The following is a 17,910-nucleotide window of genomic DNA, read 5'->3' as shown; positions in this document are numbered from 1 at the left end:
TTAAAACCTCTAATACATGGTTTCAGGCAGCTTTTTGGTTTATAAGGTCACCAAGTGTGCTTTTACAACATTTACTAATAGATCCAAAATGCTTGGAGCATTGCTGGCTTGCAGATGTTCCATATGGGTTCAAACAGTACATCTTACATTGGACAAACCAGCTTGCTCAGCAGTTAATGGTTAAATAAACAACAGCTCAAACAGAAACATGCTGCCACCATGGATGTTTGTAATTGGCTCATTGTACTTGGAGATTGTTCAATAAAAGATAATGGTTGTAGTCAAAATGACTGAAGCACCTCTTTGCACTTTTCAGGGGGAAAAAGGAAGCACTGGTATCCCTGGTCAGCCTGGACCCGCTGGTGCTGATGGTAAGCCTGTGAGTACTACATAAATAATTATACAAACATACAGCAAATAACTGGTAATAGTTCAATCTAAAACAACAATGAAAAAGATCATTGCTGAGTCAATCTATCCATTAGGTCTTTTTAGGTTTTTCTATGTGATGTGTTGCAAATGCTAATATGTTTACTCCTAGTCCCTAAACCTTTTAGCCCGGATTAGTTAATATCTTGTAGAACCACCATTCAATGCAATAACAGCTGCAATTCTTTTAGGTCATGTTGCCACCAGCTTTGCTTTTCTTCCAGGTTTGCACTGTGGTTTGATCCATCAATCTTTACTATAAACGGTTACCAGCTTCCCTGCTCCTGTGAATAAAAGCATCTCCTTAGCATAATGCTGCCACCACCATCTTTTCCATTGGCCTAGTGTGTTCAGGGTGATGTGTATACTCAAATGAGAGCAGAGTTTAAGTTTTTGTCATCGATGCAAAGTTGGATGTTTAAAGTGCAAAAGTATCACTGCACATCACAAACATTCTTCCAAATGTTCTTCTGTGTTCTCTCTGTGACTTTTAGCAATCTTTAAATCTAGTTTCTCATGGCTTTTACTGAACAATGGATTTCTTGATGCTACACTTTCACAAAGGCCAGATGTTTTTAGTGCACAACTAAGAGTTGTCCTGTTCCCATGATTTCCCACCTAAGCAGTGGATCTGTGCAGCTCCTACACTGATACCCTGGGCTTCTCAGCTGCTTCTCTGGTTAGGGGCCATGTACACTCACCAGGCACTTTATTAGGTACACCTTGCTAGTACTGGGTTAGACCCCCTTTCCCTTCAGAACTGCCTTAATCCTTTGTGGAATAGATTCAACAAGGTACTGGAAACATTCCTCAGAGAGTTTGGTCCATATTGACATGATAGCATCACACAGATGCTGCAGATTTGTCGGCTGCACATCCATGATGCGAATCTCCTGTTCCACCACATACCATAGCTGCTCTTTTGGATTGAGATCTAGTGACTGTGGAGGCCATTTGAGTACAGTGAACTCATTGTCATGTTCAAGAAACCAGTCTGAGATGATTTGTGCTTTATGACATGGCGCGTTATCCTGCTGGAAGTAACCATCAGAAGATGGGTACACTGTGGTCATAAAGGGATGGACATGGTCAACAACAGTACTCAGGTAGACTGTCGCGTTAACACGATGCTCAATTGGTACCAAGGGGCCCAAAGTGTGCCAAGAAAATATCCCCTACACCATTACACCCCCACCAGCAGCCTGAACCGTTGATACAAGGCAGGATGGATCCATGCTTTCATGGTGTTGACGCCAAATTCTGACCCTACCATCTGAATGTCGCAGCAGAAATCGAGACTCATCAGACCAGGCAACATTTTACCAATCTTCTATTGTCTAATTTTGGTGAGCCTGTGCGAATTGTAGCTTCAGTTTCCTGTTCTTAGCTGACAGGAGTGGCACCCGGTGTGGTCTTCTGCTGCTGTAGCCCATCTGCCTCAAGGTTCGATGTGTTGTGCGTTCAGAGATGCTCTTCTGCAGGCCTTGGTTGTATCAAGTGGTTATTTGAGTTACTGTTGCCTTTCTATGAGCTCGAACCAGTCTGGCCATTCTCCTCTGACCTCTGGCATCAACAAGGCATTTGCGCACACAGAACTGCCGCTCACTGGATATTTTCTCTTTTTTGGACCATTTTCTGTAAACCCTAGAGATGGTAGTGAGTGAAAATCCCAGTAGATCAGCAGTTTCTGAAATACTCAGACCAGCCTGTCTGGTACCAACAACCATGCCATGTTTAAAGTCACTTAAATCACCTTTCTTCCCCATTCTGATGCTCGGTTTGAACTGCAGCAGATCGTCTTGACCATGTCTACATGCCTAAAGGCATTGAGTTGCTGCCATGTGATTGGCTGATTAGAAATTTGTGTCAACGAGCAGTTGGACAGGTGTACCTAATAAAGTGACCGGTGAGTGTAGGTATGCTGTTGTGCCACACTCTTTCCATTTTCATATCATAGACTAAAGAGTGTTTTTATGATGTTCAAAGATTGGGATAATGTTTTAGAAACTAAAATCCTGTCTCCTGTGCTCCTTTGTCTTCATAAAGCTCTTTGTTCTGTTATGTGCTCTAACAAACATCTGAGGCTCTCATGGAACAGCAGTATTTACAATCAGATTAAATGAAACACAGGTGGGTTTACTAATTAAGTGACTTACTCAGGCAAAGAAGGCTGAATAGTTAAAAAGGTGAAAATACTATGGGGAGGTACTGTAACTACCTCTAGCTTTAATGAACTATGGCTACCTTCTGTTTGGAGAATTTTTTAAGTGTCATAGCTTTACCTTAATGATACTTGTGTTATCTACTGATTTAAAATCACATATATTAAGATTTTTGGTTCTATTTCTGGATTCATGAACTGTTGAAATTGAAAATGCATTCCTAAACCATTTCATTGTTGGTTGCTGGACACATTGCTGTTGTTTTTATTTTCTAATGCTATTTTAACATCAAGCAACAATGGCTTACATATAATCTGTTTTGTCTAAAAAATCTAAGCTGGATAGCTGGTGTTTGCACCCTGTTATGTTTTACACTTGAAACAGAGCTGCGAGGAAGTTTCCTTCTGTGCTGACCTAACTGTTCGCAGAGTGAAGGATAGTATCTGCTTGTGTGCAGTTCTCTAAAAAGTTCCAACACATCCTTTGGAGATAATGCTAGACATAGACTGGCTGCCCACAGGGTAAATCATCAACATCAGCTGACTTGATTACAAAGGAGATAAAGTGTGACACTGAAATAAAATTAAAATCTACATAAAACAAAGGTTGTGGTCAGTCCTAAAATTGTAAACATTTTCAATCTGAAATATAGCAAACCTTTACCAGGTCTGCAGATGAGCAAAACAACAGGACATCTAGCATTACTAACAGATCAAGAGTAACAAACAAGCTGCATACATATTCCTTAAGTCTATCTGCCTTGTGTTTCAATGGCATTTAAAGATACACAACCATAAGTGGATAATGTTTGAGCACCGCTTTACTACTATTTTGATCCTGGAGCAAACATAATTTGATTTCCAGCTAAGCCCGGCTGCTACAGATTTTTTTGGTCATGTAGAATAATTAAATGGGATTGCAAAACCTACTGCTTTGATCTCTATATAAATGCAACAGCAATAACCTGATAATAGAGTCATGTAACCTCATGCTGTTCTAAGCAATTAAAAATGGAAAAATAAACAAATGAGTTGGTGACATTACAGCAAGAATTAACTTACTTTGTTGTTATGTGAGGATGGCAGTCTAAATTTTGCACTTTTCATCACATCGCAAACATAATATAGACACTAAGGTTTAGCTGTATTAAAGTACAACTATACCTATAATCTACAAAGTACTTGTATAGTAGCCTACAGTATATGATTAAATGCATTTTAATCAGTACCTGTGGGGCCACCAGAGAAAGTGGACCTTTACCTACTTTTTATTTAAGTTGAAGGTATGCTAACAGCTATATGTGAAATGTTGAGAGCACTGATGATTAAGTACTACTGGTTAGACTGTTTTTCTTATTACATTTTAATGATATATGAATATATCTAAAGTTCAGTGGAAGAGTCCTTAACTGCGTTCAAGGTAGGACAAGGTAGGATTAAATGTTTAACCAACAACATTTAATTTTGTTAAATCTGAAGGGTATTCCTGGCCTCAGAGGAATTCCTGGGTTTCCAGGTCCGCCAGGACTTAAGGTAAATCAATATTTTGTTGGCATACCTAAACATTCATTTGGTGGTCGTTATTCTGTGCAAAAAAGTTCTGCTTTCTGTGTTTATTTCATCAGGGGGCACGTGGAGCAGATGGATACAAGGGCGAGCAAGGGAGACCAGGTGTTTTGGTAGGAAGGCCAAAACATTGTTTATGGCATAGTTGATTTAACAGAATGTTGTTCTACATTTTGATGTTTTTGGTTGTTTTTAGTGTAAGTCAGTTGTTTTTCTTTTGCTCAGGGTGAGAGGGGTATGCCTGGATTACCTGGATTGCCTGGACAGCAAGGAGAGAAGGTGCTAATGCTGATTTATTTACCCATATCAACTTTATTTCTGCTCATTTGTAGTTAAAAAGCCTTTATGTATAATCAGACACAGAAAGCATGTATAAAATACAACCATCTGCTCCATATGGTGTGCCTGAAACACAGCGACGGGCGTTTTCATGTTCATGACGGATCTATTGATCAGCTTTTAACACATTGAAAGTTATATTCTAATCAATATTTTAAAATAATTCAAACTTTAGTGTCTCACCAATTGGATGCAATCATAGGCAAAATTAACACTCTATGAAAAGTAAGTATTTATTATGGATATTTAATATAAATTTTAATAATGCTGAAAATTTCAGATAAAATAAAACTATACAAATTGAGAAAAAAAGCAATTACTGATGAGAAAAATATTTAAAAACCTTCACATTTATTACAATGTAAAATTACAAAAAATACACACCTGCATATTAAATCATGAGAACATCATTACTTAGCATGTTGATAGAGGTGTGTGCTGCTTAATATCAGACGGGCTCCAAAAGGGCTGTCTGAGGCCTCCAGAATTGACTCAAATAACTGCCAAGCTGCCCAGGTCTAGCCATCCAAGCAAGGTCCCCTTGAAACCAGACCACTAAATGTTAATATAAGTAAATAAATAAATTAGTTAATGAATAAATGTGAAAATCAATCTAATTTGAATTTAAAATTTTATGCCTTTGTAATAGGAACGGATCCACAAGAACTGTCTCCATTCAAATAGCCGTAAATCTCATCTCTAGTAAAAAGTGCAAAAACACATTTAACTGTCAAGTCTTTTTATGAGGTCAGTCCTTGGATTACTAGGAAATTCCTACTACACACATTACAACAGATTTGAACATGGCGGCATCAACCACACTGGAAACCATATGTTTTAAATATAAAGCAAGATCTCTTAAGAGTGTAAACAATACCCTCTCTAAATAAGGGACAGATCTTTTGTTTGTTTGTTTTCTTTGCTGGAAGGATTTCAGCATCACTAGAAACCACTTGAAGATTTAAATATTGTTGCACCTTTGCACAAAGAGAATAGTTTTTTGTCTAAGTATTTTTCTTTGAATAACAGATTTTCCACACAACTCCCCAAATAGAAGCATTTTGAAGCAGAGATGAGAGGATGTGAAAAATGTTTGGATCAATCAATATTGTAAAACAATAAAACGTTTTGTTAATTGATGGCTTCTTCTGAGAATTATTAGTGGAAAACATAAAACCATAAGAAAGACAGATCACACCATATTATAAATAAAAACATGCAATCAAAAGGGCATTACCCCAGCAGTGTTTATCTAGGCTTGTAATTTGCAGCAATTAATACCAAATCTGTAGAAACAATGGAGAATATGAACATTTGACAAAATGTCATGTTTAATAATACGTTAAAGATAAATCTGAAAACTGTTTCAGCTGCAGACACATCCATTTTGTAGAGAACATGTAATGTTATTACCTCCGTCAAGAGGGTTATGTTCTCAGTTGAGTTTGTCTGTCTCTGTGCTAGCAACTTTATGGAAAACGTTTACAGACGACTTCTTATGAATTCTTTACCAGAGGTGCATCTTAGCCCAAGGAAGCATTTATTAAATTTTTGTTGGTGATTCAAAATGTTTTTTTAAAGGATTCGTCACTATTTCGGATAGGCCATTTTTAACATTTTTGCATCTAACTCCACAGAGACAAAGCCCCAAAGGCTTGATAAAAATAAAGGTAAAACATGTTCATCCTACGAGAACGATTCTGGATGATCGCAGCAGAATTCCGAATCTGGTGATCAAGAATGTGGACAAAATATATGGCCAATAGAAAATTTGCAAGTGTAAGGTAACAAATAAAGATAGAGATGTACAACTAACCAATTTGTAGCTGAAACTCTACTAGCTCTATAAGGTGCTAACAGATTTTTACTTTTGAACTAATAGTGATATAAATGTAAATCCACGTGCTAGCGGTATGTTCTCACAGTCAAGGAAATCAAAAATATCATAACAACGCCAGAAAGAGTAGAATCTAACCTTTTTTGTTCTTTCACTGAATTACAGTAGCTAAATTTGCCAAGTGACCCCACTTTCTGTCGGCAGAGTTATGCAGTCTCTGACTGTCTTGTTAATATAAAACACTGCCATTTCCATCCAAAACCACTCTTCTATTGCTTATTTTTATGTCCAGTCACTAGGCATTGTGTGCTGCCTTGTGTTGTCAAGGCGCCCCTTCTTGCCACAAAGAGTGCATTACATATGGTTATGAAAAGAGAAAATGGGAGCAGCAAATAGATTCATCTGTGGAGACTTGAAAAGCTACAACTCTTTCAAGATTTCTTCCAAATGAAGCAGTCTTCATTCATTATGTTGTAAATGGGCCTATATCATTTCAAATATACCTAGATTGTTATTTTTGGATTGATTTAAACTCTGGTTTGTCACAGTCCCATGACACATGAGTTTGAACACAAGACACACTACTATCTTCATGAGCCAATAAACAAAGGATGAAAATAACTTTTTATAGTACCCAGTCCCCAGCAACTCACAGGATGACTTTACTTCCACAAGCTGCAAGAGTACCAGAAGAAGAATTTAGCTTTTCCCCAAACCAGCATAAAAATGCTACGTTTAATTGCCTGAAGTAAACTGATCACAAGCGCTTCAAGGATTATTTAACAATGTAATAAAGAAAAACATTTGATTGCTCATTAGAGTCAGAAGCATCCTGAGCTACTTATTCCTACTCCTCATGCACCCGACCCCCAGCACAAACCCTCGATCTCCATCTGAATGCACTGCCAAACAAGATTCTTTTATTTTACTTTATAGATGTTCAGCTTTATTTTGTGGGCTTTATTCTTTGATCTTAGGTTTTTGTTAGCTGACTAACAGAAATAACAATATATTAAGAGCCAGTGTGAAAGGAGAGCTGAATCAGTAAAATACAAACAATTCCTGACCAAATGTCGTATTGCCTTTGTTGTCGACATGGATGGACAATTCTTTGCTAGGAAAAAAAACTCAGTCTTGTTAAAATCAAGTTCTACCATTTGTGGTTCCTTGACATTATTTCCAAAATGTTTCAGCAGGAGCAGGCTCCAGTGCTTTTGGCTCCTCCACAAATAAAACTGTCGCCAACTGGCAGTCAACCTTTAAACTAGTCTTCATAGGAGCCAAGTGAAAAACAAATATTTGAACAAGAAAACTGATTTTCCACTTAAATGACCAATTCTGTTTGCCCAGAGGAAAGATCTTTTATACAGGATAGAACAATAATAGTGATGAAAACCCAACTAGTTTACAAACTTGTTCTTTCCAAACAGCTATGAGTTATTTAAGGTTCCCTTTATGTCCAACACCCTTTCAGGACAAAGTATTTTTTCCGTTACCTACACACACATTTTTGTTTAACTCTTTAAAGTGTTCTCACATGTTAGACAATTGGAATGCTGTGGAAAGAAACATTATCATAGTTGTCTGCCAAATGAAGCCACATCAGTGCAAAATTCAAGGCCATTTGTATTTATAGACTGTAATATTTGCTTATGACCACTTTGATTAACAGTATAAAGAACAGTTCTTAGGTTATCAGTCTATGGTACAGTCATTAGTACATGAAACTGCTGGCTGAGACCGTCAACCTATGTAACCTATTCTGTTCTCTGAATGTGTGCATCTCAACATACGGAAAACAGGACCTATCTATGCAAAATCTAATGTTTGTTTTTAATCTTTTGACCTTTTCCAGGGATCAGTAGGATTACCAGGAATTGCAGGGTTACCTGGTATACCTGGTCAAATGGTAAGAATACAGAATGTCATAATGGTTTAAAAGATGTTTATCAAGCTAAACATGATAATATTTACCTTTTTAACTGGAGGGTATGATCTTTGCAGGGTGAAAAAGGAAGTATAGGACCTCCCGGGCCACCTGGTTTTCCTGGAACCCCTGTATGGTTGCAACTTGCAGAAGAATAAGTCCAGATTCCATGAGTCTGTATAGTGTAAAAAACAGATTTTCTGTAATTTCAGGGTTTCCCTGGGAGACATGGCGAGGATGGAATTCAAGGAAGTCCTGGTCAAAAGGTTTGGTCATGTTGACAATGTTGAATGTTACAATGGTCATTCAGACCAAGGGGAGTAACAGAAGCATGTAGCTGGAGAGCAGTGCACATAAAGTAGCTGGGTTTTTTTTTGGCAACTACTGAAACAAAATCAAAAGGAAACTTATGTAACCGTGTAGTCCCTACAGAGCGACATCTATAAACATCAGTTTTTCTTTTTCATTTTATAAATAGATATGTTTAGTGTCTTGTGAAGCATTTAGGGATGCATTAAGGCAGCATGACTTCAATTCCAACAAAATCTGATATTGATTTCCTGATGTATTAGGGTGAAGCTGGAGCCATTGGTATTCCTGGTTCTGACGGAAGGCAAGGCCATCCTGTGAGTATACCTGTTAACAATATACATTGCTTTGTAAAATTATTCATAACACTGGAAATCTATATGTATTGTTTCTTTACAACCACAAACTTTAATGTTTTTATTGGGCTTTTACTTGATTGACTAACACAAATTATTGCATAATTATAAAATTAAAGGAAATGGAAATAGGGTTTTCATATAGTCTTACAAATAAAAACTTGAACATGGTAGTTTGAATTTGTATTCAGCGCCCTTTCCTCATATACCCCTTAATGAATCCATTGCAACCAGTTACCTAAGTCTCCTTATTAGTAAACAGTCCACCTATGTGTTTTTTAACATATGTATTAATAAAACATTTCTGTGTGGGCCTAATGGGTTCTTAATGGAATATCAGTAAACAAAAAGCATCACAAAGAGCTAGGCACACACCAGACAGAACAGGGATAACGTTGTGGAGAGGTTTGTATGGTCATAAAGCCTATGATAGGAGGAGTAAAGATCCACGGCTCAGGTGGAATACGACAAGTTGTCATGGTCTTCATAAATCTGGTGGCAAAAAGAGAGACAAAGTTCAAGAAAATTATCAAGAAATCATATTTAAAGCCATATAGGGGACACAACAGGTGGACAAGGTTATTTGGCCAAATTAGACCAAAACAGAACTTTTTATTTTAACTATAAAATGCTACGTGTGGCAAAAATTTAATACTACGGGTCACCCTAAACATACCAACAAACAGTGAATGATAGTGATGACAGTGTCATGCTGTGGGGATGCTTTTCTTCCATAGAAACAAGGAAGCAGGTCAGAGTTCATGGGAAGTTGGATGGAGCTAGATATAGGACAACCCTGGACAAAAACCTTTTAAAGGCTGTAAAAACAGGTTCACCTTCAAGCAGGACAGCAGTCCTACACATACAGCCAGAGCTCAAACTATATTCAAATGTTACAATGACCCAGTCAAAATCCAAGTCTAATTCCAGTTGAGAATCAGTGGCAAGAGTTATAATTGATGTTCATGGATGTTTTCCATCCAGTCTGACTGACCTTGAGCCATTTTACAAAGAAGATTTGCCAAAGTGTTCAGGCTCTAGATGTCCAAATCTGGTACAGCAGTAATTACAGTGAAAAATGTTTGTACAAAGTCTTCACTTGGAGGGAATGAATAGAAATGTATTCTTTCTCTTCCATGTAACATTTATGCACAACTTTGAGTTGGTCTATTGCATGAAATGGTTGTTATGCAACAACATGTGAAAATGTTCAAGAGAGGTAAAAATGCAGTACTTCCACACAGTTCTGTACAATTCTGGTGTTCTGTAGATCATCCGAGCAATTATAACTTCATTTGAATTCTGAGACATGACAAATGTGATGCTATTTGTATATTAACAAAAGTAAATGCACCATGTCACAAAGTTTTAACTTCAGCATAATTCAACTCTCTATAAGAATAATCAAAAACATGTTGTCATGTTTGTGATTCATGGTTTTCATGAATCACAAAAGGCAGCAAGCAAAACATGTTACATTGAGTCAAAATTATACTGTGTTAACAATTGCCACTACAAAGACTACCCCTGACAGCCAGTAAAGTAGTCGTGTTTCCCTAGCAGGTCATCCCAGGATAACTGTTATATGTAAAAAGCAGGCACTTTGGCTTAAATCTATGACAGTGAAAAAAGCTAATTTGTTTTAGGAACAAACAGTTCCCGCTGGGGAGTCTTCCCACTGAACTTGATCAATGTTGCTGTCAAAAGCTGTGACATGTTTACAAAAGATGAGTGAATAGCTCCAGAAGTCTGTAATTCATTTCTACCTGATCAGAACCAGAGAGGATGGTCATTTATCCAAGAAAGACAAGACTGATGCTGAACTCCCTTAAGCTGAAACAAGATGTAACACTTTGATAAAGACCTCTTTATTTGATAAGAAATAAACTACAATAGCAACCACTAGTATAGTTGAATGAAAAGTGTAAAATATAGTGCAATAAACAGCAGAAATATTGTAATGATTGTTCCTTTCACCATTATTCTTTATTCAACGCCTTACACACTCAGTTTTCAGAATCATGGAACCAGCTTTTAGATATGACACAACCTCTTCACAGTTTGCATCTCTATTACCGTTATATTTCAAAAGAAACCCCAGTTGTGTAGTTTGTTGTTTTCAAATTATAAATCTCCTTTACATGGGACATTTTTGGAATGTTTTCTATCACAAACACCTAATTTTCATGAATGTGTTTGTATGAAAGTAAGCCAGCTGTTTATGCAGCATTGTCTGTCATCCCTGACAGACAGTTTTCTACCAACTCTACCTGGAGCAGAGTGATTTTTTTAAGTTGCAATATTTTATTTGTTTATAACTAACCAAACCCTGAATATTATTTGTTTTTTTGTAGGTAATACTTGTCTCTATTTCACTACTCTGGGGAGAAAAAAATGCTTAAATGTGTCTTTTCTTTACTGCTGCGGTAATGTGAACAGCATATTCTTCTCTAAAATACTAGGAAGCATAATCTGTACATCACACCAAATGTGCACACCTGTATAAATTTTCTCGTTCTGCTTTCTCTGAAATATGATGGTTAGAACATTTGCTCACTAGGCAGTTATAGTAGTTGGACAAGACCACACCATGCCTTCTTAAAATTAATTATAGCTACTTTTCACTTAAGAGTGATACTGCTTTTAAGTGCAATGTTTCTGTAATTTCCAACTTGGGGAACAGTCTACAGTATTTTTAGGGATAACAAAACTCATCTGAGCTCTTTAATGAATCTGTTAGAATGACTGGATTGGTAAATTGACTAAATTTGGACTTTATATCCATGATACTAAACTGAGTCAGTTTAGAGTCCAAATCTGATACTTTGTTTTACATGGGCAAAACTGATAATACAATGACTTTAATGACAATCTCCAAATAGGTATATTTGTGCAGGTCATAAATGTTATAAAAGCTTAATAAAAAAACAGAAACTGTGTTTTACCATTTCTTTTTATAACTAAAGCTGGACAAAAAAAATGTAATGTCAAATTTGTTCCTTTTGTAATTCTTACAAACTGAACTTCAATACTCGATTGCTTCCAGGGTGTTCCTGGTTTACCAGGAGATGCAGGCCTGAATGGACAAAAGGTACAGTTTTCCTGCTGTGTTAAATTAAAACATCATACACTGTAATAGTCTTTGACTGGAATGATTTTTCATTCAAGGGGGAAACTGGTGAGCCTGGACAAAAGGGAATCAAAGGATCCGCTGGCCCATCTGTAAGCGCCAAGTCCCTTAACTACATACAACTTTAGGTCTGGTGTGGTCTTTAAGTTTTTTTTTGACAACATGGATTCTCTTGTAGGGGGAAATGGGCTTGCCTGGTGAACCTGGTATAAAGGGCCCCATTGGACCTAAGGTAAATAATTTATAACTGTTAAAAAAGCTATATCTATCCTTTATCAAACCTTTTGCAAAATTACTCTAAAGCAAAACTAAATAAGATTAACTTTTATATTAAGCACTTTTTTCAAGAAAACAAAAGTGAAATTGTAAAGTCATTAGGATGCTTGTGTGATCCAGAGATCAGTGCAGTGGCCAGGAGGTGCAAACCAACATTACAAAATCTGAAACACTTTTACAATGTTTGAGACAAATTAATATTTCAGAAAACAATTTAACAAGAAGTGAAAAATTTTTACAAGTCCTGAAACAAATTAACATTTGAGAAAACAAATTAACAATTCAGAAAACAAATTAACATTTGAGAAAACAAATGAAGAGTCATGTCCTTATTTTAGCTGACTCTAAGTAGAGCACAGTTATCTTTGCAATTGACAGAAAGTTAGTTATTTCACAAACTAGTGTTTCAGTGTTATTAAATGTCTTTTTCTAAGTTTCTATGCTCTGAAGTTTAAAAATTAACATTTCATAACTAATGTTAGCATGTCATTTTCAGGCAGGGCTAAAACACAGTGACTAAGAAACATTTCATTAATTTTCTTTGACTAAACTGAAGTTTTGTTGCGTTTCTACTGTTTGTCTACACGACAACAGCATGCTTTCTCTGAAAATGGCACAATTTCAGAACAGGTTCCAAACTGTTTTAAACATCCTGGTCTCCGTTGACGTGTAGATGGGAAAAATTGAATATTTTTTTTTTAAGAAGCCCTGGCTTATGCAAAGTATGACTCGGTAGAAATTAATGTGAATGCGCACCAGAAAATGGCTGATGACCAGTTTAAAACCTTAGGAAGCCGAAGATATCAAAATTAACAATGGCAGTCCTTGCCCTGTCCCAATACCCACACTACACCCTATGCCCCTGAGTGCTTTGTAAAAGTGCACCTAGGGGTTGAAGTGCACAGGTTAGCGTGCAAAATTGGAAAATTGGAACAGTAGGGGTTACGTCATCAACTTGCGAATCTGCGCCATATCTGCGACATCAAAAATGGGGGACCCGTCGCTGTTTTCGCAGTCTTGGTGCTAAAAATTAGTTTAAAACTGCAACAAGCAATTGTTTTGAGGAGAAGAAAGGAGGCTCATACACCAGCCGTGGTGCCAGTGTTTGTTTAAAGGTAATATCAGTGTTATGGGCTACTGACTGTCCAGATTCACCCTAAGGCTGGTGGCGTCTGGAAAACTAGTAAAAAAATCTTGGGTTGCTGTCTGAACTTCCACTAGTTCTTATTATTCTGATTTGATGGTTCATTACATTGATAGTTGTTATTGGTTTTTGCTTAAAACGTCACAAGCAACCCTGCCTCTCACCCATAGACTGCTGGAGATAGGCACCAGCTCCCCTGCGATCCACTATGGAATAAGCGGTAGAAAATGACTGAACTGACTGATGTCACAAGCAGCAATGACATATAGGTAATATACTTCGACTTAGATGTGCGCATAGCCAAAGTGTGGATTGAGGGCACAGAGGGGGCGGAGTGAATGACCTCTTTGGAGAATTGGGACATACTATGCACTCGAATCCATCAACGGGAACGTGCAATTGAGGGACTCAAGGATGGAAGTGCGAGTATTGGGACAGGGCCTTTCTCCCCGTTTTGTAAGCAGCAAGTGTTTCAGAATCAGAATCAGCTTTATTGCCAAGTTCGTACATACAAACAAGGAATTTGACTCCGGTACACTTTGCTCTCTGGGTTTTTAATATATTTTAAATATATTTATGCATATATCTTTATGTCCTTAAATATACACATATACAAAGGTGCATTTGCAACTTCAGTATGCTGTTGTTTTGTACTCTATTGAATGTTCATCAGAGAAACAGCCTGGGGGAAGAAACTGTCTCTGTGGTGGTTGGTTTTAGTGAACAGTGCTCTGTAGCGGCGGTCTGAAGGTAAAACTCTACACAGTTTATGTGCAGGGTGTGTGGGGTCTGCAGAGGTTTTAGCAGTTCTTTTCCTGACCCTAGACCTGTATAAGTCCTGGATGGAGGGAAGGTCAGCCCTGATTATTCTCTCTGCAGACCTGATTATTTGTGGCAGTCTGGACCACACTGGATGAGCCAAACCACACTGAGATGGATGAAGACAGGACAGATTGAATGATGGCAGTGTAGAAGATGACCAGCAGCTCCTGTGGAAGGTTGAACTTCTTGAGTTGCCTCAGGAAGTACAGTCTCCGCTGGGCCTTCTTCCGAACAGTGTCTATGTGTGTCTATAGGCAGTCAGGTTTCTCAGACCAGTCCATACAGCCGAAGCATCACCAGTAGAAAGGCTGTTCTTAAGCTTCTCACTGTAGCTTCTCTTGGTTGCTTTGATCTCCTTTGTTAGTTTGTTCCTGGCCTGCCTGTACCGCGCCCAATCTCCACTGCTGTGAGCTTCTTCCTTTTCCCTGCGCAGGTTCCTGAGATGTGGAGTAAACCATGGCTTGTTATTCCCAAAGGTGCAGAAGGTCTTGATCTGCACACACATGTCCTCACAGAAACTGATGTATGATGTCACCACATCAGTTAGTTGGTTTAAGTCAGTAGCTGAAGTTTCAAAAACTGTCCAGTCTGTGCATTCAAAGCAGGCCTGTAGCGTCTGCTTTGATTCCTCAGTCCACTTCTTAACAGTGTGAACCTTGGGTTTGGAAGCTCTTAATTTCTGTCTGTAGGTTGGGATGAGGTGGATTAGGTAATGATCCGAAAAACCCAGAGCAGCCCTGGTAACAGCATGATATGAGTCCTTTAAAGCTGTGTAACAATGGTCCAGTGTATTTTTGTCTCTGGTGGGACACTTAAAATGCTATCTGTATTTGGGGAGCTCATTGGAGAGGTTTGCACTGTTAAAATCTCCCAGTATTATGATGAAAGAGTCCGTGAATTTTTTCTCCACGTCTGTAATCAGCTCAGCGAGATGTTTTTCAGCGGCAGAAGTGCAGCAATGCGGTGGAAAATATGAGCCAATTATTATAAACGAGGAAAACTCTCTCAGTGAATAAAACGGTTTACAGTTTATGGAAAATGACTCCAGATGACTCTACATGTTTTTCCCAGCACTTTTATGCCTCTGCACCAACCTTTGTTTATATAAAAGCAGATTCCGCCTCCTCGCTTCTTCCCTGATAGCTCCGCGCTGCGATCCACTCTGAACAGCTGGAAGCCCGGCATCAGCAGTGTGCGGTCCGGGATGTTTTCACTCAGCCATGTCTCGGTAAAGCAGAGAACCGCTGATCCGCGGAGGTCCGTGTTTTTACAGGTGAGAAGAAGCAGCTCATCCATCTTGTTACTTAGAGAGCGGACATTTGCCAGATGGACTGAAGGCAGTGGTGTGCGAAGTCCTCTTTGGCGGAGCTTTACCAGCGTGGCGGCACGTTTCTCCTCTGACGCTTTTGGCGCAGTATCCCATAAAGTGCTGCGGCTCCGCTCGCCCGAAGCTCAGTGAAGCTCGGATCGATGAATGATGGTGAAGAAATCCCAAGAGAGGACTCTCTGATGTTGAGAAGTTCCTCTCTGCTGAATGAGACCACAGACTTGTGGTCCGAGACCACAATACTGTGGCTCGAAAAACATAAAACACAAAATACACAAAGAAAGAGAGAGTGAAGCTCCGAGGCTGCCATCGTCAGTGCCATCTTGGTATTCTCATGGTATTCTCAACAATATGCATATGTTTGTGCATGTGTTGAGTTTTAAAGAACATACTGCCTACTAGTAGAGTGACAGAGAGATTACATAATTCTCAAATCTACTGTTGCTGTATGAATAGATACTGTAATTAAAATGTTGCCATATAGATGTTTTAAATGAAACGGAACAAAATCCCATTTCAGTGGATTGTTGTTGTGTAAACAGGGCCTTTGTCCAGCAAAACTAAACAGAAATCTGGACCCACCTCTGCCATCAGGGTAATTTTTGTTTAAATCCAAGAGGTCTGGACTCTTCTTGAGTTAATGTTCCATCTTCTCAGATTTATGGTTGACAGTGTGATTACTGAACTTGGGGAAAAATGCTTGTAGTGTTACATATTTTAATGTTGTGTCATGGTGGGTTTTGAGGGTGGACCGAAACGTAGAAAGGAGCTTGGCAGCAGCATTGTGAATCGGTCTTCAGTTTATTTCACAGGTTAAGACGAAGCGAACATAGCGAATCACTCAGCAGGTACAAGCTTGATACAGTCCAAACTTACTTGAGTTGTACTGCAGGAACGTAGCAAACAGTGAACTTATTCAGGTAATGTGATCGGAGGAACCAGCAACGGACAATAAAACAAAACCAACTAATATACAGAGCGAGAACAAAGGCAGGTAATCAAGGAATTAAGAACAGGTGTGACAAGGAGGCTGGGAGGCAGAGGGAGCAGGTGAAACTAATACATAGATTAAAACATGGCGAAGGGACTAATAAACAATACCATGAGAGTAAAGAATAATCATGAACAGAGAAACTAGAGGGAACATAAGAAACACCATAACCTAAGAACGAACAAGGAACCCATAAAGCAAACCAGATTACAGAGTAAACAAATCTAAAACCACACTGACTGAACTGACTGGAAAAGGGCAGAGAACCTGGGGACTAGAATAAATATAAACAAAATGTAAACACTACTAAACTAACCTCTCAGGAGGGACTGGAAAAATAAGATAAACTAGAGAACCAGACTGGGAGGACTAGGAAACAAAGACCGAATAAATTATAACTAAAAAGGAGTAACAGAAAAAGAAACTAATAAGCAGAAGAGTGCAAGGGGGAGAACAAATACTCAACCATAAATAAAACACAGAGATACTAGATGGGAAACCAAACTAAAGAACCCAAGGACAACAGAGCACAATAATAATCATAATAATAATAGCAACAATGACAACAAAGAGAAAACCATACTAAGTCATAAGAAAAACAACAATTACTAAAGGAGCTACGAACGAGGAGGGAGGAAACAAACTCTAGGAGGAAATAAACAATCAGGAGTAAGAGAAAGTAACCAAAACAACCACAACTACCAAAATACAAAATATAAACATCTTAGATAAGAATGAACTAAACACAAACAAAGTCCAAATCCTGACATGTTGAGCTTCAGAATCAACCATATGAAGAATGTGAACTGGAATTAGGAAAATGCTAAAATATTTTTATTCAATTACTGCATGTGACATTTTGATTTTCTGTAAAATGATTAATCTCTTGTTTAATAAATTGAGGGCAACAAGGGTGAAAGTGGAAACCCAGGAATAAGAGGATCACCAGGGCTCATGGTGAGTGACTATCAAAACATTGTAACTTAGACCTGATTTGTTGCTCATATAAAAGAGAAAAACAAATTAAATCAATTAATTACTAAACCAATAAATGCAAGTATTTTATTTATGTACTACATCCCTTATTATACACACTGTTGTCTTCTTTTTCTTTCTTTTAAATTGGTTGCTAATGAACATATTTAAAAGGGAAATGCAGGGGAACCAGGATTGCCAGGTCAGCAGGGACACCCCGGCATGCCAGGCCTGAAGGGGAGCAAGGTATCAGTCAATAAATCAATCAAACAATCAAGAGCACTTTTCATACAGCCAGGTGTAACATAAAGTGTTTCGCAG

General features: G+C 38.1%; 1 protein-coding gene across 2 annotated transcripts in view; it reads left to right on the top strand.

The window, feature by feature from the left end:
- col21a1 (collagen, type XXI, alpha 1) overlaps positions 1 to 17,910 on the top strand; it is a 45,100-nt gene that overhangs the window by 20,274 nt on the left and 6,916 nt on the right. For both annotated transcript variants that reach the window (XM_047351993.1, XM_047351992.1), the window contains exons 9-21: positions 317 to 379; positions 4,070 to 4,123; positions 4,216 to 4,269; positions 4,382 to 4,435; positions 8,188 to 8,241; positions 8,337 to 8,390; positions 8,472 to 8,525; positions 8,832 to 8,885; positions 11,971 to 12,015; positions 12,093 to 12,146; positions 12,233 to 12,286; positions 17,518 to 17,571; positions 17,764 to 17,835. In XM_047351993.1, the coding sequence (XP_047207949.1) occupies positions 317 to 379; positions 4,070 to 4,123; positions 4,216 to 4,269; positions 4,382 to 4,435; positions 8,188 to 8,241; positions 8,337 to 8,390; positions 8,472 to 8,525; positions 8,832 to 8,885; positions 11,971 to 12,015; positions 12,093 to 12,146; positions 12,233 to 12,286; positions 17,518 to 17,571; positions 17,764 to 17,835 (720 nt within the window). The remainder of the gene's footprint in view (positions 1 to 316; positions 380 to 4,069; positions 4,124 to 4,215; positions 4,270 to 4,381; positions 4,436 to 8,187; positions 8,242 to 8,336; positions 8,391 to 8,471; positions 8,526 to 8,831; positions 8,886 to 11,970; positions 12,016 to 12,092; positions 12,147 to 12,232; positions 12,287 to 17,517; positions 17,572 to 17,763; positions 17,836 to 17,910) is intronic.

The sequence above is a fragment of the Girardinichthys multiradiatus genome, chromosome 22 (genome assembly GCF_021462225.1).
Source record: "Girardinichthys multiradiatus isolate DD_20200921_A chromosome 22, DD_fGirMul_XY1, whole genome shotgun sequence".
NCBI lineage: Eukaryota > Metazoa > Chordata > Actinopteri > Cyprinodontiformes > Goodeidae > Girardinichthys > Girardinichthys multiradiatus.
Note: the sequence above shows the minus strand (reverse complement) of the source record. Positions and strands in the feature narration are given on the sequence as shown.